Source organism: Mizuhopecten yessoensis, unplaced genomic scaffold (assembly GCF_002113885.1).
Source record: "Mizuhopecten yessoensis strain PY_sf001 unplaced genomic scaffold, ASM211388v2 scaffold5733, whole genome shotgun sequence".
Lineage (NCBI taxonomy): Eukaryota > Metazoa > Mollusca > Bivalvia > Pectinida > Pectinidae > Mizuhopecten > Mizuhopecten yessoensis.
In genome coordinates this window covers 53,521-79,634 of record NW_018406196.1, presented here as the reverse complement: position 1 = coordinate 79,634, position 26,114 = coordinate 53,521, and the positions used below count along the sequence as shown (strand labels likewise).

Genomic DNA, 26,114 nt, shown 5'->3' with positions numbered 1-26,114 from the left:
CATAATTATAAACAGTAAGGTATTTTCTTCTATATATCTGAAAACTACATGTTAATTTTCCCTAAATTTCTAATTATATGTGAAAAACCGTGATTTTCACGGTTGACTGCGGCGTACAAGTTTACCCCTTGAAATACACATTATCGCCGATTTCTAAATTATTAGATTAAAAATAAACATTTTTGTAATTGTCCCATTTAGAAAATAATGTTTGAAATTATTCTATATTTCTATAAAAAATATTAACGATTGCGTTAATGAGATATTAAAATTTCTTTATATTCCTAGTACGGGGTTTCAGTCCGGGTCCGGGAACCGGGTACAAAAATTACCTACCACCGTCAGTTTCCCCCTGAAATGGTGACGTAGAACACACAATACGAGTAAACGAAAGTAGCGAAAGTAAGTTATTTTCAGTCTGGCATAACCGACTAAACGGCATGAAGCCACGTTACAATAACGTTTGATGTGACAGAAAGTATTACTCCATGGATAATTTCATGTTCCCACAGATTCCAAAATACGAAGCAGTGGTAAGTTAAAGGAATTGGAAAGCATGTATAACGGTAATAACGTTGACGTTCAATTTTAGTAACGTTACATCACTACTGTACTGCACGTGTATAATCGGGTGTTATGGGTAATGATCCTACAGTTGGGTAACATTTACCGTTTTGAGTAACGATTTTATTACTGAAGTTGGGAATAAAGTGGAATGAACCCACAAAGTTCTTTGAAACTTTCAACATCAAATGCCAAATTGCAAGTACTGAGCAAGCCCAGTGTGAATCACACCGGGGCAATTTTAGAACTAATTGACTGCAAATGGGTCCGCATCCATAAATAGGGTTGTATGATCTTCGTAGCTCTGCATGACGACACAATATATATTTATAAACAAAAATCTCTCGTCGTCAGAAAGCTACGTTATCGCAGCTACTGTAGTGTTGTGTGAGGTATCTATAAATATAGAACATTAATAAATTCATGTTCACCTGTCATATATGCACTGGATGCTTCCTAAGACTACACACTGTTGTCAATCAAGAACAAAGCCAGTGATATATTGATTGTTAATTGAATTTTTTTTGTGTATTTATATATATATGATTGAATTATACAAAAAGTTACAAGATTTCAAAATCAAGATTTTTTTGTACAAAATTGTACCTCATTTAAATATATCATGGCTCTTTCATTTCCCTAAATCTGTAATGGATGAGATAACCCAACATGCAGATATATAGAATAAACATTATTTGGGAACAGTAAGAATATATTGAGTGTATTTGAGTTTTTTTGGCCAGCAGTATTTCTTGTGTGTTCCTGGTATTGCATGAGTGAATACAATTGTTTACTCACCATTGTCGACGTCATACCTTTAGTCTACGACTACTATTGACGCGTCAACTGGTGTAACTGGTACACACTCCCAGTCTGTACCTTCCGATCTGTATCATGTCGGGCTTAATTTGCCTTGGTGTTCCTTCCTTAGTTGTGACTAATATCATGTCATAAGGCATATGTCAAATTCTCTACTGACTTCCCCTAGAGTAAGCGTAATTCTTATAAGTGATCCTGTTTCTATTAGGCCTTCTTTGATGACAGAGTTCCATTTCATATTCTTTTTAAACTGGATTTTCTTCTTTTTTTGATATGGGGTGTGGGGTTGGCTTTCAGGATTTAAGACAGTCTTCAATCTATTATATAGTCTTAATGACCCAGTGCTTTTAACTGCTTTAAGGATCTCATCTATAGTTCCTGGTCTATAAGTAAGACAGATGTATAGGAACAAGGATGTTACAGTCCATAGAGATTGGTGGTGTGTAATCAGCTGCCATAAATATTAAGCTGTGATTTCTGATCCTGGTTCATTCCAGTGAGGTCAGTTCAAAATCAACCAACTTGAAGTTAATGGACTGTGTTTAAGATGCATCATTTTCAACAGCTGTAAAAAAAGTTTACAAATTTGCCACCATGAATATATCTATCTTTTCTATAAATTATGTAGTTTGGAAGCAAAACATTCCACTAGATCATATACTGGTAGTAACAGTACCCTCTTCAATATGCAACTATCAGGCACAAAGCTTTTAGGGTTGTTGTTGGATTTATCAAGGGTTTTTTACAAGGTGTTTATAGGGACCCGGGGGCCATTCCCAATTGAAAAATGTCCATGTATTTTCCAAATTTCAGTCTTCATTTTCCCAATTAGATTATATAATTAAAAAGCATGTGTACAATGTTCAAAGTATTATCATCCATGACAAGTGATTTGTTTTGCTCATTTTTACTGACTATAATACAGACTGTTTCCCCTACCCTTTCCCAAAGTAGGAAAAAGGGAGCTGATATTTGAGAGACTAGGAGTAAAATGATCCCTAGAGACACTTTTGTATCTCATTAACAGTTGATGACATTAGTAATACAGTACCAACCATCACAATGTCACAATGGACTTTGTGCCCCGGTTCATTGTATCACTTCTGTGTCGGCAGTTTAATGCCTACTCTATCTATCGTCATCTATATGCCACTGGTATAATGGTTTTACACACTCCAATTAGGAATCTACTCTTCAGTAGCTTATTCAAGTGTGATTTCAGTACAACAGCCTGAAAAAAAACCCTTTCAAAATAGGCTCCCGTACCACTGCCTAAACCTGTATCTGTCAACAAATTTAGTTTTCCTAGCTTGACTATGGTTTGATAAATAATTTCTGAAAAGAAAACCATGTCTTGCGAAAGTTTCATGAAAAAGTAATGCAGATGAAATGAAGAAAGATACACAAAAAGCAACAGTGTTCTGAATGCAAAAAATAAAAAGATGGCTAGACCAGGATTTCTACCCCTAACCTTAGATCTTTAATAATAAATGTCACACTGACCATGCAATCACCATGTACCTGTTAAATAATAAATGTCACACTGACCAGGCAATCACCATGTACCTGTTAAATGATAAATGTCACACTGAACATGCAACCACCATGTACCTGTTAAATAATAAATGTTACACTGACCATACAATCACCATGCACCTGTTAAATAATAAATGTCACATTGACCATGCAATCACCATGTACCGGTTAAATAATAAATGTCACACTGACCATGCAATCACCATGTACCTGTTAAATAATAAATGTCACACTGACATTGCAATTACCATGTACCTGTTAAATGATAAATGTCACACTGACCATGCAATCACCATGTACCTGTGAAATAATAAATGTCACACTGACCATACAATCACCATGTACCTGTTAAATAATAAATGTCACACTGACCATGCAATCACCATGTACCTGTTAAATAATAAATGTCACACTGACCATGCAATCACCATGTACCTGTTAAATGATAAAATGTCACACTGACCATGCAATCACCATGTACCTGTTAAATGATAAAATGTCACACTGACCATGCAACCACCATGTACCTGTTAAATGATAAATGTCACACTGATCATGCAATCACCATGTACCTGTTAAATAATAAATGTCATACTGACCATACAATCACCATGTACCTGTTAAATGATAAAATGTCACACTGACCATGCAATCACCATGTACCTGTTAAATGATAAATGTCACACTGACCATACAGTCACCATGTACCTGTTAAATGATAAAATGTCATCTATTTTTACCACAAAATCTTATATATATTGGCTATTTGCATGATCAACAGAATTATTTATACATCTTTTAGAAAACAACATGCAATAAGACCAGTTGTTGTATTTCAGGATTGGAGGTATGTCATGAGGAGACAGATGCAGGTCAGTTCATGAATTGGGGCCGGGTAATATGTATATATAGGCAGCGAAACATGTATAGAATCTTAGAATAGAATATAAATGAATCAAGTTTATTTAAAAAATGACTTGAAGTATTCATTATTTTGGGACTCTGAATATTGGGTGATAAATCATGTAATAATTATGGAAAATTAGAGTATCTAGAACACTGTCTTATAAGTAAATGAGCATATCAACTTAGTTTGTTGTTAATTTGAAAAACAAATGCACCGACTCTCTAGTTTGGTAAATTTCCAAAAGGGCAATAACTCCCATTACAAATGACAGAATGTGTTGAATATTTGTCGGAGATATCAGTATGTAATTCAGGATGTGTTGAATATTTGTCGGAGATATCAGTATGTAATTCAGGATGTGTTGAATATTTGTCGGAGATATCAGTATGTAATTCAGGATGTGTTGAATATTTGTCGGAGATATCAGTATGTAATTCAGGATGTGTTGAATATTTGTCGGAGATATCAGTATGTAATTCAGGATGTGTTGAATATTTGTCGGAGATATCAGTATGTAATTCAGGATGTGTTGAATATTTGTCGGAGATATCAGTATGTAATTCAGGATGTGTTGAATATTTGTCGGAGATATCAGTATGTAATTCAGGATGTGTTGAATATTTGTCGGAGATATCAGTATGTAATTCAGGATGTGTTGAATATTCACTGGAAATCTAGAAATTGTCTGTAAGACATGGACATGCCCCAATCCCACATTTAAGCACTAAAGTAAGGTCACATATGCCAAAGTCAAATGTTGCTAGCTAGCTGTTACAAATGTCATGCAACATGCAGTGCTCATATCGTAGTATTACCATGTGAAGTTGAGTGACCGTCACCCTAGCTGCAGTACTCATATCCGAGTATTACCATGTGAAGTTGAGTGACCGTCACCCTAGCTGCAGTACTTGTTCCATATCTGACCTAAACATTAAAACTTTACCAACCAGACGTATATGTATGGAGAACATATGTCCAGTATGAATATGTGGCAGGACAAAAACAAAATGCCATGCCTTAGGGGTATTACGATACGCCCAGAGTGTATCGGGATTGCAATTCAGATAGAAGATGTTGTGATACGTATCCAATTATAATGTCATAGGAAACATCTCAATTAAAAAAGAAATTGTTAACAGAATGTTATCAAACTGAATCATATTTCATATAGATCACACAGATCTAATAATTTCATTAAACCAACCATTCATTATGAGCTTGAAACCTAATTCCACCACTAGTAATAGCCTGGTTATTGGTGTATCTGTTAGAATGGCTAGTAATTTGTCAAGTTAAAATACTTATAGGCAAAAACATAGCTTGTGGAAAATATTGAAATACGGTGATATAGATATTTCTGATATGGTACAATATGACTGTGTATTTCGATATACCAGTTTTCAAGCAGATATATATTGTGACAGCCCTATCCTGCTTATGTTTTCATCAGGTGAGTTTTTAGCTCACCTGGTCCTCAGGACCATGGTGAGCTTATGCCATACCGCAGCGTCCGTCGTCCATCCGTCCGTCAACTTTTCCTAAAAATCGCTACTAGTCATGAACGACTGAGCAGATTTTGACCAAATTTGGTCAGAAGCATCCTTGGGGGAAGGGGAACAAATTTTGTATAAATGGTTAGTCTGGCCTCCCTGGGGGCTGAAGGGCAAGGCCCAATAGGGGAAACATAGCAAATTATCCTTTAAAATCCTTCTTCTATAGAAATGAAAGGATTTGGTCCATATTTGGTGTGGAGCATACTTGGGTGAAGGTGAACCAATTTTGTATAAACAATGAGTGTGGCCCAGGGGCCTGAGGGGCAGGGGCCTGAGGGACAGGGCCCAATAGGGGAAATAGAGGTAAACCCTTTATAATCCTTCTTCTACCATAGGTATTAAGGGATTTTATCTTAATTTAGTCTGGAGCATCCTTGGGCGAAAGTAACTCAATTTCGTATAAACAGCGAGTGTGGCCCTAGCCTACTGGGGGCAGAAGAGACTGGGTCCATTAAGGGAAACATAGCAAATTCTTTAAAATCCTTCTTCTTCTGTAGGAATGATAGGATTTTGTCCAAATTTGGTATGAAGCATCCTTGGGTGAAGGGGAACTAATTTTGTATAAACGATGTGTCTGACCCTCCTGGAGAGGCAGGGCCCAATAGGAGAAATAGAGGTAAAACCTTTATAATCCTTCTACCATAGGGATTAAGGGATTTTATCCTAATTTAGTCTGGAGCATCCTTGGGCCAAGAGACTCAGTTTTGTATAAGTAGTGGGTGTGGTCTTCCAGGGGGCAGAAGGGCGGGGCCCAATAGGAGAAATAGAGGTAAAACCTTTAAAATCCTTTTTCGACCATCAGGATTAAGGGATTTTATCCTTATTTAGTCTGGAGCCTCCTTGGGCCAAGGGGACTCAATTTTGTATAATTGGTGGGTATGACACACACACACACCACCCCCACACCCCTATCTATCTTTACTTCATATCAATTATTTTAAACATATTCAGGTGAGCGATACAGGCCCTATGAGCCTCTTGTTTTAAACTGTTTTTCATGCTTTCTTAACGGTCAATATAAAAGATACAGGCCCTCTTGGCTTCTTGTTTTATTTGTATAGTTCCTTACTAGTACTGTTAGCTATATATAAGTGAAATGAAACGTTTTGTTCAAAATTCAAACTTACAGGAGATTGTACCAAATCTGTATCTGGGACCATATGCAGCAGCTATGAAATCACAGGTAAGGTTAAGATTTTGCATACCATTAGGAGGTTATTGAATAAGACCAAGGGAACTGATATTTGGCATACTGTAGTAAAGGGATGATTGTGATCAAGCTCACAGAGATCATCATTTGTTAAAATATTTGAACAAATTATTCTGATGAAGCAAAAGATCTAAGTAATGACCTTCCTTGCCAATTTATTGTTAGTTATGATTGAAAAACAAATTCCATTTTGTAGAGTTGTAAAAACAAGTACCTGTTAGTGTTTCCTTGACTTCCAGCTCCCTTCCCTACAGCAGCATGGCATCACACATATAGTGTGTATCAGACAAAGCATTGAAGCCAACTTTGTAAGACCAAACTTCCCCGAGTATTTTCGGTAAGTCTTAAGTACATTCTTCTGATGGTATGTGTACAAGGGTTGGCTTAGCATATGATTACACCTTGTAGAAATTATTGACAGGATTAAAGTGATCAAATAAGATGAAAGTGTTTACCATGCTATTATACAATAATGACTACTGTCTAGATTCATTTTATGGAATAATTTGCATTTCTTTTCTACACTGTATTAAACCTGTTACTGGTCTGGGGTGACATAATACCCACTAATGTGAAATGGATAGTTTGTTGTAAGGTTGACTAGAGAAACAGTCACTAAGTAATGCCTCTTGGATAGTTTGTTTTAAGGTTGACTAGAGAAATAATCACCAAGTGATGCCTCTTGGATAGTTTGTTGTAAGGTCGACCAGAGAAACAGTCACCAAGTAATGCCTCTTGGGTAGTTTGTTGTAAGGTTGACTAGAGGAACAGTCACCAAGTAATGCCTCTTGGGTAGTTTGTTGTAAGGTTGACTAGAGGAACAGTCACCAAGTAATGCCTCTTGGCTAGTTTGTTGTAAGGTTGACTAGAGTAACAGTCACCAAGTAATGCCTCTTGTATAGTTTGTTGTAAGGTTGGCTAGAGAAACAGTCACCAAGAAATGCCTCTTGGATAGTTTGTTGTAAGTTTTACTAGAGAAACAGTCACCAAGTAATGTAAAATGGATAGTTTGTTGTAAGGTTGACTGGAGAAACAGTCACCAAGTAATGCCTTTTGGTTTGTTTGTTGTAAGGTTGACTAGAGAAAAAATCACCAAGTAATGCCTCTTGGATAGTCTGTTGTAAGGTTGACTAGAGAAACAGCCACCAAGTAATGCCTCTTGGATAGTTCGTTGTAAGGTTGACTAGAGGAACAGTCACCAAGTAATGCCTCTTGTATAGTTTGTTGTAAGGTTGGCTAGAGAAATAATCACCAAGTAATGCCTCTTGGATAGCTTGTTGTAAGGTTGACTAGAGAAACAGCCACCAAGTAATGCCTCTTGGATAGTTCGTTGTAAGGTTGACTAGAGGAACAGTCACCAAGTAATGCCTCTTGTATAGTTTGTTGTAAGGTTGACTAGATAAATAATCACCAAGTAATGCCTCTTGGATAGAGGTTGACTAGAGAAATAATCACCAAGTGATGCCTCTTGGATAGTTTGTTGTAAGTTTTACTAGAGAAACAGTCACCAAGTAATGTAAAATGGATAGTTTGTTGTAAGGGTGACTAGAGAAACAGTCACCAAGTAGTGCCTCTTGGATAGTTTGTTGTAAGTTTTACTAGAGAAACAGTCACCAAGTAATGCCTCCTGGATAGTTTGTTGTAAGGTTGACTGGAGAAACAGTCACCAAGTAATGCCTCTTGTATAGTTTGTTGTAAGGTTGGCTAGAGAAACAGTCACCAAGTAATGTAAAATGGATAGTTTGTTGTAAGGGTGACTAGAGAAACAGTCACTAAGTAATGCTTCTTGGATAGTTTGTTGTAAGGTTGGCTAGAGAAACAGTCACCAAGAAATGCCTCTTGGATAGGTTGTTGTAAGGTTGACTAGAGAAACAGCCACCAAGTAATGCCTCTTGGATAGTCTGTTGTAAGGTTGACTAGAGAAACAGCCACCAAGTAATGCCTATTGGATAGTTTGTTGTAAGGTTGACTGGAGAAACAGTCACCAAGTAATGCCTTTTGGTTTGTTTGTTGTAAGGTTGACTAGAGAAACAATCACTAAGTAATGCTTCTTGGATAGTTTGTTGTAAGGTTGACTGGAGAAACAGTCACCAAGTAATGCCTCTTGGGTAGTTTGTTGTAAGGTTGACTAGAGTAACAATCACTCAGTAATGCCTATTGGACAGTTTGATATAAGGTTGACTAGAGAAACAGTCACTAATTAATGCCTCTTGGATAGTTTGTTGTGAGGTTGACTAGAGAAACAGTCACTAAATAATGCCTCTTGGATAGTTTGTTGTTAGGTTGACTAGAGAAACAGTCACTACGTAATGACTCTTGGATAGTTTGTTGTAAGGTTGGCTAGAGAAACAGTCACCAAGTAATGCATCTTGGATAGTTTGTTGTAAGGTTGTCTAGAGAAACAGTCACCAAGTAATGTAAAATGGATAGTTTGTTGTAAGGTTGACTGGAGAAACAGTCACCAAGTAATGCCTATTGGATAGTTTGTTGTAAGGTTGACTGGAGAAACAGTCACCAAGTAATGCCTTTTGGTTTGTTTGTTGTAAGGTTGACTAGAGAAATAATCACCAAGTGATGCCTCTTGGATAGTTTGTTGTAATGTTGACTAGAGAAACAGTCACCAAGTACTGCCTCTTGGATAGTTTGTTGTAAGGGTGACTAGAGAAATAATCACCAAGTACTGCCTCTTGGATAGTTTGTTGTAAGGGTGACTAGAGAAACAGTCACTAAGTAATGCCTCGTGGATAGTTTGTTGTAAGGTTGACTGGAGAAACAGTCACCAAGTAATGCCTCTTGTATAGTTTGTTGTAAGGTTGGCTAGAGAAACAGTCACCAAGTAATGCCTCTTGTATAGTTTGTTGTAAGGTTGGCTAGAGAAACAGTCACCAAGAAATGCCTCTTGGCTAGTTTGTTGTAAGGTTGACTAGAGAGACAGTCACCAAGTAATGCCTCTTGGGTAGATTGTTGTAAGGTTGACTAGACAAACAGTCACCAAGTAATGTCTCTTTGATAGTTTGTTGTAAGGTTGACTAGGGAAACAGTCACTAAGTAATGCCTCTTGGATGGTTTGTTGTAAGGTTGACTAGAGAAAAAATCACCAAGTAATGCCTCTTGGATAGCTTGTTGTAAGGTTGACTAGAGAAACAGGTACCAAGTAATGCCTCTATGATAGTTTTTTGTAAGGTTGACTAGAGAAACAGTAACCAAGTAATGCCTCTTGGATAGTTCGTTGTAAGGTTGACTAGAGGAACAGTCACCAAGTAATGCCTCTTGTATAGTTTGTTGTAAGGTTGGCTAGAGAAACAGTCACCAAGTAATGCCTCTTGGAGAGTTTGTTGTAAGGTTGACTAGAGAGACAGTCACCAAGTAATGCCTCTTGGGTAGTTTGTTGTAAGGTTGACTAGAGTAACAGTCACCAAGTAATGCCTCTTGTATAGTTTGTTGTAAGGTTGGCTAGAGAAATAATCACCAAGTAATGCCTCTTGGATAGATTGTTGTAAGGTTGACTAGAGAAACAATCACCAAGTAATGCCTCTTGGATAGAGGTTGACTAGAGAAATAATCACCAAGTAATGCCTCCTGGATAGTTTGTTGTAAGGTTGACTCGAGACACAGTCACCAAGCAATGCCTCTTGGATAGTTTGTTGTAAGGTCGACCAGAGAAACAGTCACCAAGTAATGCCTATTGGATAGTTTGTTGTAAGGTTGACCAGAGAAACAGTCACCAAGTAATGCCTCTTGGGTAGATTGTTGTAAGGTTGACTAGACAAACAGTCACCAAGTAATGTCTCTTTGATAGTTTGTTGTAAGGTTGACTAGATAAATAATCACCAAGTAATGCCTCTTGGCTAGTTTGTTGTAAGGTTGACTAGAGGAACAGTCACCAAGTAATGCCTCTTGGATTGTTTGTTTTAAGGTTGACTAGAGAAATAATCACCAAGTAATGCCTCTTGGATAAATTGTTGTAAGGTTGACTAGAGAAACAGTCACCAAGTAATGCCTCTTGGATAGTTTGTTTTAAGGTTGACTAGAGAAACAGTCACCAAGTAATGTGAAATGGATAGTTTGTTGTAAGGTTGACTAGAGAAAAAGTCACCAAGTAATGCCTCTGGGATAGTTTGTTGTAAGGTTGACGAGAGAAACAGTCACCAAGTAATGCCTCTTGTATAGTTTGTTGTAAGGTTGACTAGAGAAATAATCACCACGTAACGCCTCTTGGATAAATTGTTGTAAGGTTGACTAGAGAAACAGTCACAAAGTAATGCCTCTTGGATAGTTTGTTGTAATGTTGACTAGAGAAACAGTCACTAAGTAATGCCTCTTGGTTAGTTTGTTGTAAGGTTGACTAGAGAAACAGTAACCAAGTAATGCCTCTTGGATAGTTTGTTTTAAGGTTGACTAGAGAAACAGTCACCAAGGAATGCCTCTTGGATAGTTTGTTGTAAGGTTAACTAGAGAAACAGTCACCAAGTAATGCCTCTTGGTTAGTTTGTTGTAAGGTTGACTAGAGAAACAATCACTGCTCTTGGATAGTTTGTTGTAAGGTTGACTAGAGAAAAAGTCACCAAGTAATGCCTCTGGGATAGTTTGTTGTAAGGTTGACGAGAGAAACAGTCACCAAGTAATGCCTCTTAGATAGTTTGTTGTAAGGTTGACTAGAGAAAAAGTCACCAAGTAATGCCTCTGGGATAGTTTGTTGTAAGGTTGACGAGAGAAACAGTCACCAAGTAATGCCTCTTGTATAGTTTGTTGTAAGGTTGACTAGAGAAAAAGTCACCAAGTAATGCCTCTGGGATAGTTTGTTGTAAGGTTGACGAGAGAAACAGTCACCAAGTAATGCCTCTTGGATAGTGTGTTGTAAGGTTGACTAGAGAAATAATCACCACGTAACGCCTCTTGGATAAATTGTTGTAAGGTTGACTAGAGAAACAGTCACCAAGTGATGCCTCTTGGATAGTTTGTTGTAAGGTTAACTAGAGAAACAGTCACCAAGTAATGCCTCTTGGATAGTGTGTTGTAAGGTTGACTAGAGAAATAATCACCAAGGAATGCCTCTTGGATAAATTGTTGTAAGGTTGACTAGAGAAACAGTCATCAAGTAATGCCTCTTGGATAGTTTGTTGTACGGTTGACTAGAGAAACAGTCACCAAGTAATGTAAAATGGATAGTTTGTTGTAAGGGTGACTAGAGAAACAGTCACCAAGTAATGCCTCTTGTATAGTTTGTTGTAAGGTTGACTAGAGAAAAAGTCACCAAGTAATGCCTCTGGGATAGTTTGTTGTAAGGTTGACGAGAGAAACAGTCACCAAGTAATGCCTCTTGTATAGTTTGTTGTAAGGTTGACTAGAGAAAAAGTCACCAAGTAATGCCTCTGGGATAGTTTGTTGTAAGGTTGACGAGAGAAACAGTCACCAAGTAATGCCTCTTGTATAGTTTGTTGTAAGGTTGACTAGAGAAAAAGTCACCAAGTAATGCCTCTGGGATAGTTTGTTGTAAGGTTGACGAGAGAAACAGTCACCAAGTAATGCCTCTTGGTTAGTTTGTTGTAAGGTTGACTAGAGAAACAGTCACCAAGTAATGCCTCTTGGTTAGTTTGTTGTAAGGTTGACTAGAGAAACAGGTTCCAATTAATGCCTCTTGGATAGTTTGTTGTAAGGGTGACTAGAGAAACAGTCACCAAGTAATGCCTCTTGTATAGTTTGTTGTAAGGTTGACTAGAGAAAAAGTCACCAAGTAATGCCTCTGGGATAGTTTGTTGTAAGGTTGACGAGAGAAACAGTCACCAAGTAATGCCTCTTGTATAGTTTGTTGTAAGGTTGACTAGAGAAAAAGTCACCAAGTAATGCCTCTGGGATAGTTTGTTGTAAGGTTGACGAGAGAAACAGTCACCAAGTAATGCCTCTTGTATAGTTTGTTGTAAGGTTGACTAGAGAAAAAGTCACCAAGTAATGCCTCTGGGATAGTTTGTTGTAAGGTTGACGAGAGAAACAGTCACCAAGTAATGCCTCTTGTATAGTTTGTTGTAAGGTTGACTAGAGAAAAAGTCACCAAGTAATGCCTCTGGGATAGTTTGTTGTAAGGTTGACGAGAGAAACAGTCACCAAGTAATGCCTCTTGTATAGTTTGTTGTAAGGTTGACTAGAGAAAAAGTCACCAAGTAATGCCTCTGGGATAGTTTGTTGTAAGGTTGACGAGAGAAACAGTCACCAAGTAATGCCTCTTGGTTAGTTTGTTGTAAGGTTGACTAGAGAAACAGGTTCCAATTAATGCCTCTTGGATAGTTTGTTGTAAGGCTGACTAGAGAAACAGTCACTAAGTAATGCCTCTTGGATAGTTTGTTTTAAGGTTGACTAGAGAAACAGTCACCAAGTGATGCCTCTTGGATAGTTTGTTGTAAGGTTAACTAGAGAAACAGTCACCAAGTAATGCCTCTTGTATAGTTTGTTGTAAGGTTGACTAGAGAAAAAGTCACCAAGTAATGCCTCTGGGATAGTTTGTTGTAAGGTTGACGAGAGAAACAGTCACCAAGTAATGCCTCTTAGATAGTTTGTTGTAAGGTTGACTAGAGAAAAAGTCACCAAGTAATGCCTCTGGGATAGTTTGTTGTAAGGTTGACGAGAGAAACAGTCACCAAGTAATGCCTCTTAGATAGTTTGTTGTAAGGTTGACTAGAGAAACAATCACTGCTCTTGGATAGTTTGTTGTAAGGTTGACTAGAGAAATAATCACCACGTAACGCCTCTTGGATAAATTGTTGTAAGGTTGACTAGAGAAACAGTCATCAAGTAATGCCTCTTGGATAGTTTGTTGTTAGGTTAACTAGAGAAACAGTCACCAAGTAATGCCTCTTGGCTAGTTTGTTGTAAGGTTGACTAGAGAAACAATCACTAACTAATGCCTCTTGGATAGTTTGTTGTAAGGGTGACTAGAGAAACAGTCACCAAGTAATGCCTCTTGTATAGTTTGTTGTAAGGTTGACTAGAGAAATAATCACCAAGTAATGCCTCTCGCTCCATAAAGTTTCTTTGATCTGAGTGAACTTTTAACTTTACATGTTCCTACAGGTATCTTGTGTTAGACATAGCCGACTGTATTACAGAGAATATCATCAGATTCTTTGCACAGGTGGGTAGCAGACTATGACTCACAGGTAGACCTATATAAAGCCAACTGTGTGACAGGGAATATTAAATTCTTCCCACAGTTATCTTGTTATTCTTATTGTAAAAAAAGGTCAAAGATGGTGCAAAGGACACCATTTTCATACAGGGCCATCCCTGATTTCGATTCATTTATTTGGAAACTGGATATACATGACTTAATATGGTAAATCACATGGCGATGAGTACACAGTGTATGTATTTAATTGACTTTCCTATTACTCATTACTCGGTCTTAAACAATTAGTGTTACTGGTACTCTAATGTTTATTGTGTGGTTAATGGATCAATGTGAGAAGTCACTCAGTCAGGGCCTTTAACCAATCTAGTTGTATACTGACCAGACTTCTACAATAAGCTATTGGATGAAAGTAGCATTGTTAGTATGAGTGACCAATTTTGTGTAACAGACTTAACACTGAAACTGAGAATTTGTTTATGTATTAGTGCAGAGATTAACGTTTTATGATAATTTGTTTTAGGTTAGAGATTTCTTAAATGACTGCTTCCAAAGAGGTGGAAAGGCACTTGTACATGGAAATGGTGGTATCTCCAGAAGGTACGGTGTCCCAATTGTTATCTTCTTGGTCTTTGTAGAAATAGAATAGCTACTGCTATGAAGTAGCCTACAGTTTTTAGACAGTTTTTATATCACTTCTTTTCTTTTTATTACAGTGCTGCATTAGTGATAGCTTTTATAATGGAAACATACGGATTATCATTCCGGTAAGTATGTTTGGTCTTCTTAGAAAAAAGGTCATCGAGTCCAAGGTATTCATTGTTAGAAAGGATTCTTAGGTCAAGGTCATTTAGGGCGTTTTATGACAATGATATAACAATATTGTTTTAAATATGCGACATTAAATAAAAATTCCTGTATCTTGTAACATTAATGGAGTTCTTCATCTCCTATAACTGAAATGTGGACTTCAGTCATATGTCATAAAGCCCCTTGACGCTTTATCTTATTAAGTTAGTCATAAATGGAAATGCTTCCCAGGCGACCCCATTTATTGTTTTGTAATTGATTGTACCAAGTACTCCAAGGTCTCCACCAGCTGTTCCAGTAACTGTAGTTGGTGCAGCCTTTGATTATTATGTCAATTAATGTAGATCAGTTGTTCCTTCAAATAGTGTTCTTTAAAAGGGGGCCATGTTCCGCCATAAACAGAAAAAGAAAGCTGAAAACAGCATGGAAATATTTAAATGTTCTAATGTATGACTGTAACGGTTTGTTCTGTTTCAGTGAAGATCAATTCAAAGGATGTAATTTGTATAAAAGATAATTACACTAGATGTTATCTGTGAAAGATATCTAATCAAATAGTTAATAAAAATAAAACTATTGATATTGGTGTCTGTAATATTGTGTTTACCGGTACCACTTTTCCTGTTTATATATTACAGTAATGCGTTTATTTATGTACAACAAAGGCGATTCTGTATAAACCCAAACGAAGGCTTTGCCCAACAGCTAATGGTAAGTTGTTAAATGTTTCTGCCTTGATTCTGTGTATTTGTAGTGACATATTACATAATAATGAAGGTTTGTCGGCTACAGAGACAGTATGGTCAGGTTTCTATTCCTATAATTCAATAAACATTAGAATTTTAGGAATTGAAAAAAAAAAATTTGAACCAGTCAAACAGTGTAAACAAATTAGGGAAGGAGATCTGAGGAAGAGCGGACAAATTTACTACAAAACTAGCTTGTTTCAATTACAGTTTTGAATAGTGTTAATCAGTTTAATTGCGATTTACTGAATTATGTTTTGTGTCATGTACATACATTAGGATCATATACATGAGTTTCCATTTGATATGAGATTTATGAAACTAGTCTTTAAAAGAGTTCAGTTTTCCTGAGTGAAATTAAGGCTCAAGTAAACTACAATATTTGACACTTTTGACATCATCTATTTACCATGGCCCAAGGTCAGGGTGTTTACCTAGGGTAACCAGTATAAAGCAAGGATGGAGGGTTATCAAAATTATTTTAAAAATTACCTTGGACTTCATTCAAGGTTAAAGAAGTCAAATATGTTAATACATGTATTTTCATTATGTCTTCTCAAGTTTCAGAAGACTGAGGTTAATAATATTTGACCAATAAGTAGCTGGAATGGAGGCTCAAATAAATGTTCCTGACCTTTATATAAGTTCACAGGGATAGGAAATGTTAAAATCTTAAATTATTTCTTTTAAGTTCCAGGATCCTAGGATCATTGTATTTCATTAGAAGGTAGCTTAAGGTAGAAGGCTAGCTATCAAAGTTGTTCCAAGTAAATGACCTTGAGATTCATTGGTGGTAATAGGGGTAAAATATGTTGTTGGCTTTTTAGCCCACCATCATCTGATGCTGGGCTATTCAAATCACCATTCGACCGTTGTCCGTCCGTCGTCCGTCCTTAAACAATTCTTGTTATCACTATTTCTTAAATAGTACAGGAGGGATCTTTCTCTTTGATGTGAAGGTTCCCCTTGGTCTGTAGTTATGCATGTTTACTTTAAAGAGTGATCATAAAAAGTACAGGAAGTACTAATGAGATCTTTCTGATGTTGCAATGATTGGATCTATTTCTCTTACATTTAAAGAACTGTACTTGTAAATATGTGAAACGGTGCACTGACATAAACCAATGAATATGGTACAATGGTGGGTACCAAGATCCCTTTGGGATTACTTTTTTATACGCCCGTCGAAGACGGGGACGTATTATGTTATCACGTGAGCGGGCGGGCGGTCGGGCGGGCAAACGATGTCCTCTCGATATCTCGAGTAATTATTAACGGATTAACGTCAAACTCCACAACAAGGTTAATTACCATGAAACCACGGACAAGTTCGATAAACGCCATTATCTGACCATAATTACTGGAGTTATTACCCTTGGTTTCATTAATGCGATGCATGCGTTCCATGATGTTGTATTGCACTCATTGATCTACCAGTTATGTTGAATGATTTCTCTTTTAATATCAATTACTCACAAATACTTCATATATTTCAATCATACAAACAACTGCTTATTCAATGTGTAACGGGCGTATTATATACCGCTCGCGGTAACCTTGTTTACATTTAAAGAACTGTACTTGTAAATATGTGAAACGGTGCACTGACATAAACCAATGAATATGGTACAATGGTTGGTAACAAGATCCCTTTGGGATTACTTTTTTATACTCCCGTCGAAGACGGGGACGTATTATGTTATCACGTGAGCGGGCGGGCGGTCGGGCGGGCAAACGATGTCCTCTCGATATCTCGAGTAATTATTAACGGATTAACTACAAACTTCACAACAAGGTTAATTACCATGAAACCTCGGACAAGTTTGATAACCGCCATTATCCGACCATAATTTCTGGAGTTATGCCCCTTTATGGACTTGCCGAAACAGTGGCGCTCGATATCTCGAGTAATTATTAGCAGTTATGCATGTTTGCTTTAAAGAGTGATCAGAAAAAGTACAGGAAGTACTAATGAGATCTTTCTGATGTTGCAATGATTGGATCTATTTCTCTTACATTTAAAGAACTGTACTTGTAAATATGTGAAACGGTGCACTGACATAAACCAATGAATATGGTACAATGGTTGGTAACAAGATCCCTTTGGGATTACTTTTTTATACGCCCGGCGAAGACGGGGACGTATTATGTTATCACGTGAGCGGGCGGGCGGTCGGGCGGGCAAACGATGTCCACTCGATATCTCGAGTAATTATTAGCAGTTATGCATGTTTGCTTTAAAGAGTGATCAGAAAAAGTACAGGAAGTACTAATGAGATCTTTCTGATGTTGCAATGATTGGATCTATTTTTCTTACATTTAAAGAACTGTACTTGTAAATATGTGAAACGGTGCACTGACATAAACCAATGAATATGGTACAATGGTGGGTACCAAGATCCCTTTGGGATTACTTTTTTATACTCCCGTCGAAGACGGGGACGTATTATGTTATCACGTGAGCGGGCGGGCGGTCGGGCGGGCAAACGATGTCCTCTCGATATCTCGAGTAATTATTAACGGATTAACTACAAACTTCACAACAAGGTTAATTCCCATGAAACCTCGGACAAGTTCGATAACCACCATTATCCGGCCATAATTTCTGGAGTTATGCCCCTTTATGGACTGGCAGAAACAGTGTCCGCTCGATATCTCGAGTAATTATTAGCAGTTATGCATGTTTGCTTTAAAGAGTGATCAGAAAAAGTACAGGAAGTACTAATGAGATCTTTCTGATGTTGCAATGATTGGATGTATTTCTCTTACATTTAAAGAACTGTACTTGTAAATATGTGAAACGGTGCACTGACATAAACCAATGAATATGGTACAATGGTGGGTACCAAGATCCCTTTGGGATTACTTTTTTATCCGCCCGTCGAAGACGGGGACGTATTATGTTATCACGTGAGCGGGCGGGCGGTCGGGCGGGCAAACGATGTCCACTCGATATCTCGAGTAATTATTAACGGATTAACTTCAAACTCCACAACAAGGTTAATTACCATGAAACCACGGACAAGTTCGATAAACGCCATTATCTGACCATAATTACTGGAGTTATTACCCTTGGTTTCATTAATGCGATGCATGCGTTCCATGATGTTGTATTGCACTCATTGATCTACCAGTTATGTTGAATGATTTCTCTTTTAATATCAATTACTCACAAATACTTAATATATTTCTATCATACAGACAACTGCTTATTCAATGTGTGACGGGCGTATTATATACCGCTCGCGGTAACCTTGTTTAAATCCATATGATCATGATATTTGACCTGTTGTGTCCTGGATGGAAGGCTGTCAGAGTTGTTCATATAAATAACCTTGGCATTCATTCAATTTCACAGTAATCAAATTTGTTAAAAACCTCAAATACCATTATATTAATTGTTTTAGGTCTTTTAAAATACTGTTATAGAAATTATTTTTTTAGGTTTAAAGCAGAATTTGTGAATACCAGTCATGCACATATTTTAGACGTTAGTAATATTTCGTATGAGTTATTCTAATCTACTTTTATTCAATTTTTTTTCAGGAATATGAACCTATCTATAGAGCGAAATTGAACTTCCAATTCGGTGACAAATCAAGAGATAATTGTGAGTCATACCGGGTAGTCTTTCAAATTGATAAAAAAAAAAATGTTTTTATACAAAAGTACCGAAGAGGTTGCATTCATTGAAATGAAGTGAGAAGAGAGATTCACGGAAATCCTCATTCCCAATACAATTATGTTCAAATCTTTGTTTTGTTTGTCTTCAGCATTCCTAAGTATATATTTGATAAACAAGATGTTTTTTTGATAAACCATGTATTTATTTTCCATTTCGTTTTCATGAGGTGATGAAATTGCAAAGATTTCATTTATTTTGAAAAGAACAATAGGCCCAGAGGGCCTGTATCGCTGACCTGTTTCTTTTGTTACATGCAACTGACATATAGGTAACTTAAGACCATTTGGTAACTAGAACACAAGACATTTTAACATCTCTTAAACGGTTCTGAAGATATTGTTGTTTGAAACTTAATTTTAAAGCTTTTAACCAAAGTTGACATTTGAATCCCGATTTGCACTGAAAGTTGACATTGACCTCATTACTGTAATGAAGAAAACAATTCACACAGCTGGTCTACATAACAAACCTAAGTATCATGACTAGTCCAAATTGTTCTCAGGATATTGTTGTTTGTAGTTTTTAACATATTTGACCCCTGTGACCTTGAAAGTAGGTAATTTTAATGAGGAAACTTTATAGCACCACATCCCAGGTACTTACTGGCCAAATATCATGACCCTGGGCCTTATGAGAAGAAGACTGTTAAAGCTTTTAACCAAAGTTGATATTTGACCCCTGACTAGCATTTAAAGTAGACCTTTGACCACATAACTGTAATTCAAAAAAAAAATTCGCACTGCTGGTCTTCATAACATACCCAAGTATCAGGACTCTAGTTCAAATGGTTCTTAGGATATTGTTGTTTGAAATTTTTAACATATTTGACCGCTGTGACCTTGAAAGTAGGTCAAGGTCATTTTAATGAGGAAATCTTATAGCACTCCATCCCAGGCACCTACTGACCAAATATCATGACCCTAGGTCCTACAGTTCTTCTTCAGAAGTCATTCAAAAGAAAAAGTTGACGGACGGACGACGGACGCCGCAGTACGGCATAAGCTCACATGGCCCTTCGGGCCAGGTGAGCTAAAAACTTAGTTTTGCAAAAGAAAATACTTAAATATATATGTTATAATTTCGTTATGTGTAATGTCCTAGTTTTTACATTGCCTATAGCCTACCTCAAAAGAAAACATCCCGATGATGACGATTCCTCAGATGATGAAGTCAAAGAAATGAAATGATGGTTGAAACACAACAGAAGAAGGAGGAGAATGGAAGCTACCTGCTCAAGCGGAGAGAGTCTGTTTGGGCGAATGTGGCCTAACAGACTGTAGGGGAGAGAGTCTGTTTGGGCGAATGTAGCCTGTCAGACTGTAGTGAACGACGGTAGGTTGAGGGCCTACAAAATAATAACTCATCCAGCGTGGTCATGGAAGGCGTAGATCCTTGCTGAGAAATAAACCAAGAAGAAAAACCATATTCCATACATCACGACAAAATGACTTTCTTTCCTTTTTCTGTTCTTACTTTGTGCCTGTTCATCATATTACACTGTGGGAGTCTTTGCTATCCGTCTTCGCCCGTCGTCCGTTAACATTTTTCATTTTAAACTTCAGCTGAAATACTGTCATAGGGATTTCATTGATACTTAATGGGAATGTTACTGACAACTCCCTGACCAAGTGTTGTTATTTTTCGGGTCGATCAGAAATCCAATATGGCATGGCTGCCATTTTGAAAAACTATTTCAAACTTAAAGTCAACTTCTACTGGGCCCCTTTAACTGAAACTTGGTAGGAATTATCAATTATCTTTACAAAATGTTGTTATTTTTCGGGTCGATCAATTATCCAATATGGCCGCCATTTAAAAAAACTATTATAAACTTAGTTCTACTGGGCCAATTTAACTGAAACTTGGTAGGAGTGATCAACTTATGTTCTTGACAAAGTGTTGTTATTTTTTGGCTCGATCAGAAATCCAATATAGCCGCCACGGCTGCCATTTCAAAAAACTATTTTAAATAAAAGTAAATTTCTACTGGGCCCATTTAACTGAAACTTGGTAGGAATGATTGACTCATGGTCCTGACAAAGTGTTGTTATTTTTCGGGTCTATCAGAAATCCAATATGGCCGCTAGGGCTGGTCATTTTGAAAACTATTTCAAACATAAAGTCAAGTTCTGGGTCGATTAAATGTATAATAGTTAATGTGTTATTGTCGTTGGGAGTATATAGTTGAATAGTTGTATGTGTATGATGTACATGGGCAGGTGTTGTGTTTGTATGATGTACATGGGTGGGTGTTGTATTTGTATGATGTACATGGGTGGGTGTTGTATTTGTATGATGTACATGGGTGGGTGTTGTATTTGTATGATGTACATGGGTGGGTGTTGTATTTGTATGATGTACATGGGTGGGTGTTGTATTTGTATGATGTACATGGGTGGGTGTTGTATTTGTATGATGTACATGGGTGGGTGTTGTATTTGTATGATGTACATGGGTGGGTGTTGTATTTGTATGATGTACATGGGTGGGTGTTGTATTTGTATGATGTACATGGGTGGGTGTTGTATTTGTATGATGTACATGGGTGGGTGTTGTATTTGTATGATGTACATGGGTGGGTGTTGTATTTGTATGATGTACATGGGTGGGTGTTGTATTTGTATGATGTACATGGGTGTGCAATATATTTGAATGGTGTACATTGATGGTTGTTTCTTTTGCGTGTATGTATATGGATGACTGTTGTGTTTGTATGTACATGGGAGTGCATGTATTGTTTAAATGGTGTGTATGGGAGTGTGTGTTTTGTTTAAATGGTGTGTATGGGAGTGCGTGTTTTGTTTAAATGGTGTGCATGGGAGTGCATGTTTTGTTTAAATGGTGTGCATGGGAGTGCGTGATTTGTTTAAATGGTGTGTATGGGAGTGTGTGTTTTGTTTAAATGGTGTGCATGGGAGTGTGTGTTTTGTTTAAATGATGTGCATGGGAGTGTGTGTTTTGTTTAAATGGTGTGCATGGGAGTGTTGTGTTTTGTTTAAATGGTGTGCATGGGAGTGTGTGTTTTGTTTGTATGTTGACCACAGATTGGTTTTGTGTTGTATGTTGACCACAGATTGGTTTTGTGTTGTAAGTTGACCACAGATTGGTTTTGTGTTGTAAGTTGACCACAGATTGGTTTTGTGTTGTAAGTTGTGAATGGTTAGGTGTTGTGTTTGTATGGTTAGTTTTGTTGATCTTATGAAAGCTAGTTTTTATACTTCTGTATGAGATAGTACTGCAGTGTTATTTGTTATTTATTTTTACTTTCATGATTATTTAGCATGAAATATGATATTTTAACTGAACCCAGCGGGTGCCAATGGTCAACACTGTGTATGTCTAAGGTACTACACCATTGCTATTCAGAAATGACTAAGTATGTCTTCCAGGCACAGCTTACGTATGCCAGACATGTATACATCGCAATAGGAGTGTTTCTATAAAAGTGCCTTCAATCTTCTGTCCAAGTTTTCCAAATCAAAATGTTACTTGTAATAACCACAAACCAGCAAGTTTTGTATGATATCACAAACATCGGTCCACACTGGTGGTTGTGTTGGAACCCAGATCACCTGTAATTATAGAAACAGTGAATGAACATAACAGTTAACTGTAGATAAAACACTGTATAAAATATGATCAAAGTCATTTCCAATTGTCTTACTGAATAAAAGTTTTAGATTTATGTTTACCATTTATAAGTTTGTTTATGAAGTATGTTGGTAGACCTAGAAGTAACTCCTAGATCTTCACAATGAAGTAAAAGTTACTGAGGAGTTCTTTGAATATTTCATGGAAAAAAAACTGATTCTTGTGTTCATATTTCAAAAGAACTATTTTGACATGTTATTATTCTTGTAATATTTTTATAAATATAACAAGGAGAGAACCATGTAAAATAAAATACTGTTGATACTGAATAGAATTCCTTGTACTATGTGTACTAGATGCAACGTTGATGGATGAAATATTATTTGTTGTAACATGATCTGTATAGTATTAAAGTTAATATTTATTTATGAAGCATTTGTTTTAGTGTTACTTATCTTGTTTCAATAGTATGTATATTCAAGTTTGTTAGTGCTATTTTTAGCTCAAAGACACAAAGTGTCGATTGAGCTTATGGTATTGGTGTGTTGTCCGTCATCCATCAACTTTTCCTTTAAACGACTTCTTAAGAACTGTAGAACCTAGGGTCAGGATATTTGGCCAGTAGGTACCTGGGATAAATTACCTTCACCTAACTTCAAGGTCACAGGTGTCAAATATGTAAAACATTTGAACAACTGCTTTGGATTACCAAGAGGCCTAGAGCAATGATATTAGCCCTGAAGATACCTGGGACAAAATGCTATAAACTTTCCTCAAATAAATGACATTGACCATCTTTCAAGGCCACATAGGTGAAATTTATGAATATCTTTAAACATCTTCTTCTGAATAACCAGGAGGCACAGGGTGATTATATTTGGCTAGTAGTTACCTGGAAAGTACTGCTATGAAGTTTTTTTTAACTGAATGACCTTGACATACATTGAAGGTCACAAGGGTCAAATATATGAAAACCTCTGAATGACATAAACAATAATAATAATAATATACAACATTTGATATAGCGCCCTATCTAGACATAAATAAGACACATGATGATACTTGCCAAGTAATTAGTATTTGGGATGCAGTGCTATACGCTTTCCTCAAACAAGAGGCCCAGAGGGCCTGTATCCCTCACCTGGATGTCTAAGCAATTATGGCAAAATATTCTCCAAATGAGATCCAAGGGAATATGCCAGACCCCATGGCCAATCCTTGTAGCATATCTGTATTTGATTTGTTATGCCCAGCAATTTTATGTATGGTTATGGGGTGGGAATCCCATCTGTTTCCAAGCTGTGACTCCGAAATTAGGTCCCTAGGGTTGTGGCCAGACCCCAGGATCAATTCTAATATCATGACTGCATTCGTCTCTTTATGCCCAACAATTGTATATATAGTTTTGGGGTGGGGATCTTAACCGTTTCAAAGTTATGACCCAGGGGTTAAGTCTCCAAAGGTGGGGCCAGACGCTAGGGCCATCCTGGTNGTTTCAAAGTTATGACCCAGGGGTTAAGTCTCCAAGGGTGGGGCCATACGCTAGGGCCATCCTGGAAGCAAATATGCATTCTCTCTTTATACTCAGCAATTGTATACATGGTTATATGGTGGGGATCTCAACCATTTCCAAGTAATATTTTTTTTTGGCCCCACCCCTTAGCCCGAGGGGGGGGGGGGGCAGCCCCACCATTTGAACGATTTTGAATCCCTGCCCCCCATGAATGCTTCCGACCAAATATGATCAATATCCATGGTATAGTTCAACAGAAGAAGTCGTTTATAGCAGTATAGCCAAATTGCCCCCTTTTGGCCCAGTCCTCGGCCCCACCATTTGTACAATTTTGAATCCCCACCACCTAGGGATGCTTCCAGTCAAATATGGTTGATATCTATCTCTTAGTTCCAGAGAAGAAGTCGCTTAAAGTAATAAAGCTGAATAACCCTTTTTGGCCCCGCCCCTCGGCCGCCACAGGTGTCAGCCACACCATTTGTACAATTTTGAATCCCTTCCTCCCATGAATGCTTCTGATTAAACATGATTGATATCCAGTGCATAGTTCTACAGAAGAAGTCGTTTGTAGCAATATAGCCAAAATTCCCCCTTTTGGCCCCGCCCCTCAGACCCCTGGGGGGGCAGCCCCACCATTTGTACAATTTTGAATCCCCACCACCTAGGGATGCTTCCAGTCAAATATGGTTGATATCCATCTCTAATTAGTTCCAGAGGAGGTGTCGCTTAAAGCAATATAGCCAAATTCCCCCCTTTTTGCCCCACCCCTCAGCCCCACCATTTGTACAATTTCGAATCCCCACCACCTAGGGATGCTTCCAGTCAAATTTAGTTAAATTCCAATTGTGGTTAAGAAGAAGTCGTTTAAAGAAATTATTGATGGACGGACGACGGACGGACAAACGACGGACGCCACGGTATGGCATAAGCTCACCTTGGTCCTTCGGACCCGGTGAGCTAATAAATGGGCTTGACCTACTTTCAAGGTCACAGGCATCAAATATATTAAAAAGTTTAAACAACTTCTGAATAACCAGGAGGCCCAGAAAGATGAAAACTTTCCAGTAGGTACCTGGCATGGACAGCTATAGAGTTTCCCAAAATAAATTACCTTGACCTACTTTAATTCCAAGGTCAAAGGGGTCAAATATGTTAAACAAAATACGGTCTACAACTTATTCTACATTACCAGGAGACCATGAGTGATGATATTTGACCTTTAGCATGCTGGGATAGAGTACAAAAAATACAAATTTCCATTTAGTCTTGACCATTCTTAGGCCAAGGAGACTCGATATATTGAAAACAGTTTCCCATGATTGTTAGCTCACCATGGTGAGCATGTGCCATACCGCAGCGTTCGTCGTCCGTCCGTCAACTTTTCCTTTAAAACGCTACTAGTCCTGAACGGCCTAGTAGATTTTGACTAAATTTGGTCTGGAGCATCCTTAGGGGAAGGGGAACCAATTTGGTATAAACGGTAGGTGTGCCCCCCCCCCCCACCCCTTTTTTTTTTTGTGAAAAGGGTCCACCTATCATAAACTATCTCATACTAATTATTAAATATTATATCTATACATGTCGATTCAAAAATATTGAACCGTCTTTCAAAGGTGGAAAAAGACGCATTATTCAACAACAACAGATTGAAAAAAAGATGTCTTCTTTAAATAACACAATGAACAAGTTTAACCAAAAGTGGTCTCCCCTTAATATCTAAGAAAAAAGCTTTTAATATCAATTGCATATATCCGGGGTAAACTTAAAGAATTAATCAAAGCAGGAAGGAAGATTTTTGGTATTTAAGTAAATAACAGGCGTACATGTATGTATTATATCTGTCTTGTGTATGTTTGATGTTGATAAGTATGATTATTGGTTTATGTGTATGTGTAGATGGTAAATATATAATTATTTACTGTAATAGAAAGGATGGATGTATCCATATATTAATGTCTTAATATAAAGAATGTTTGCAATATCTATATGCTATCAGGCATGCGAAGATGTGTGTGTATGGGTACGAGTGTATGTGTGTACAATTATGTGTGGTATATATG

At 37.4% G+C, this 26,114-nt stretch overlaps 1 protein-coding gene across 3 annotated transcripts; it reads left to right on the top strand.

Annotated features, from left to right (window-relative positions):
• Positions 1-364: 364 nt before the first annotated feature.
• Positions 365-20,551, top strand: LOC110451020 (serine/threonine/tyrosine-interacting protein-like). 3 transcript variants are annotated; one of them, XM_021498850.1, is made up of 10 exons: positions 365-533; positions 3,759-3,791; positions 6,509-6,562; positions 6,829-6,926; positions 13,655-13,715; positions 14,233-14,309; positions 14,426-14,476; positions 15,185-15,230; positions 18,812-18,875; positions 20,070-20,551. In XM_021498850.1, exons 1-10 carry the CDS (start codon positions 489-491, stop codon positions 20,135-20,137), a joined length of 597 nt encoding a protein of 198 aa, XP_021354525.1. In that variant the 5' UTR covers positions 365-488; the 3' UTR covers positions 20,138-20,551. The 3 variants fall into 3 exon arrangements, with proteins under 3 accessions (XP_021354525.1, XP_021354524.1, XP_021354527.1); XM_021498849.1 differs by having other exon boundaries at positions 15,158-15,230; XM_021498852.1 differs by lacking the exon at positions 3,759-3,791 and having other exon boundaries at positions 15,158-15,230.
• The last annotated feature ends 5,563 nt before the right edge of the window (positions 20,552-26,114 follow it).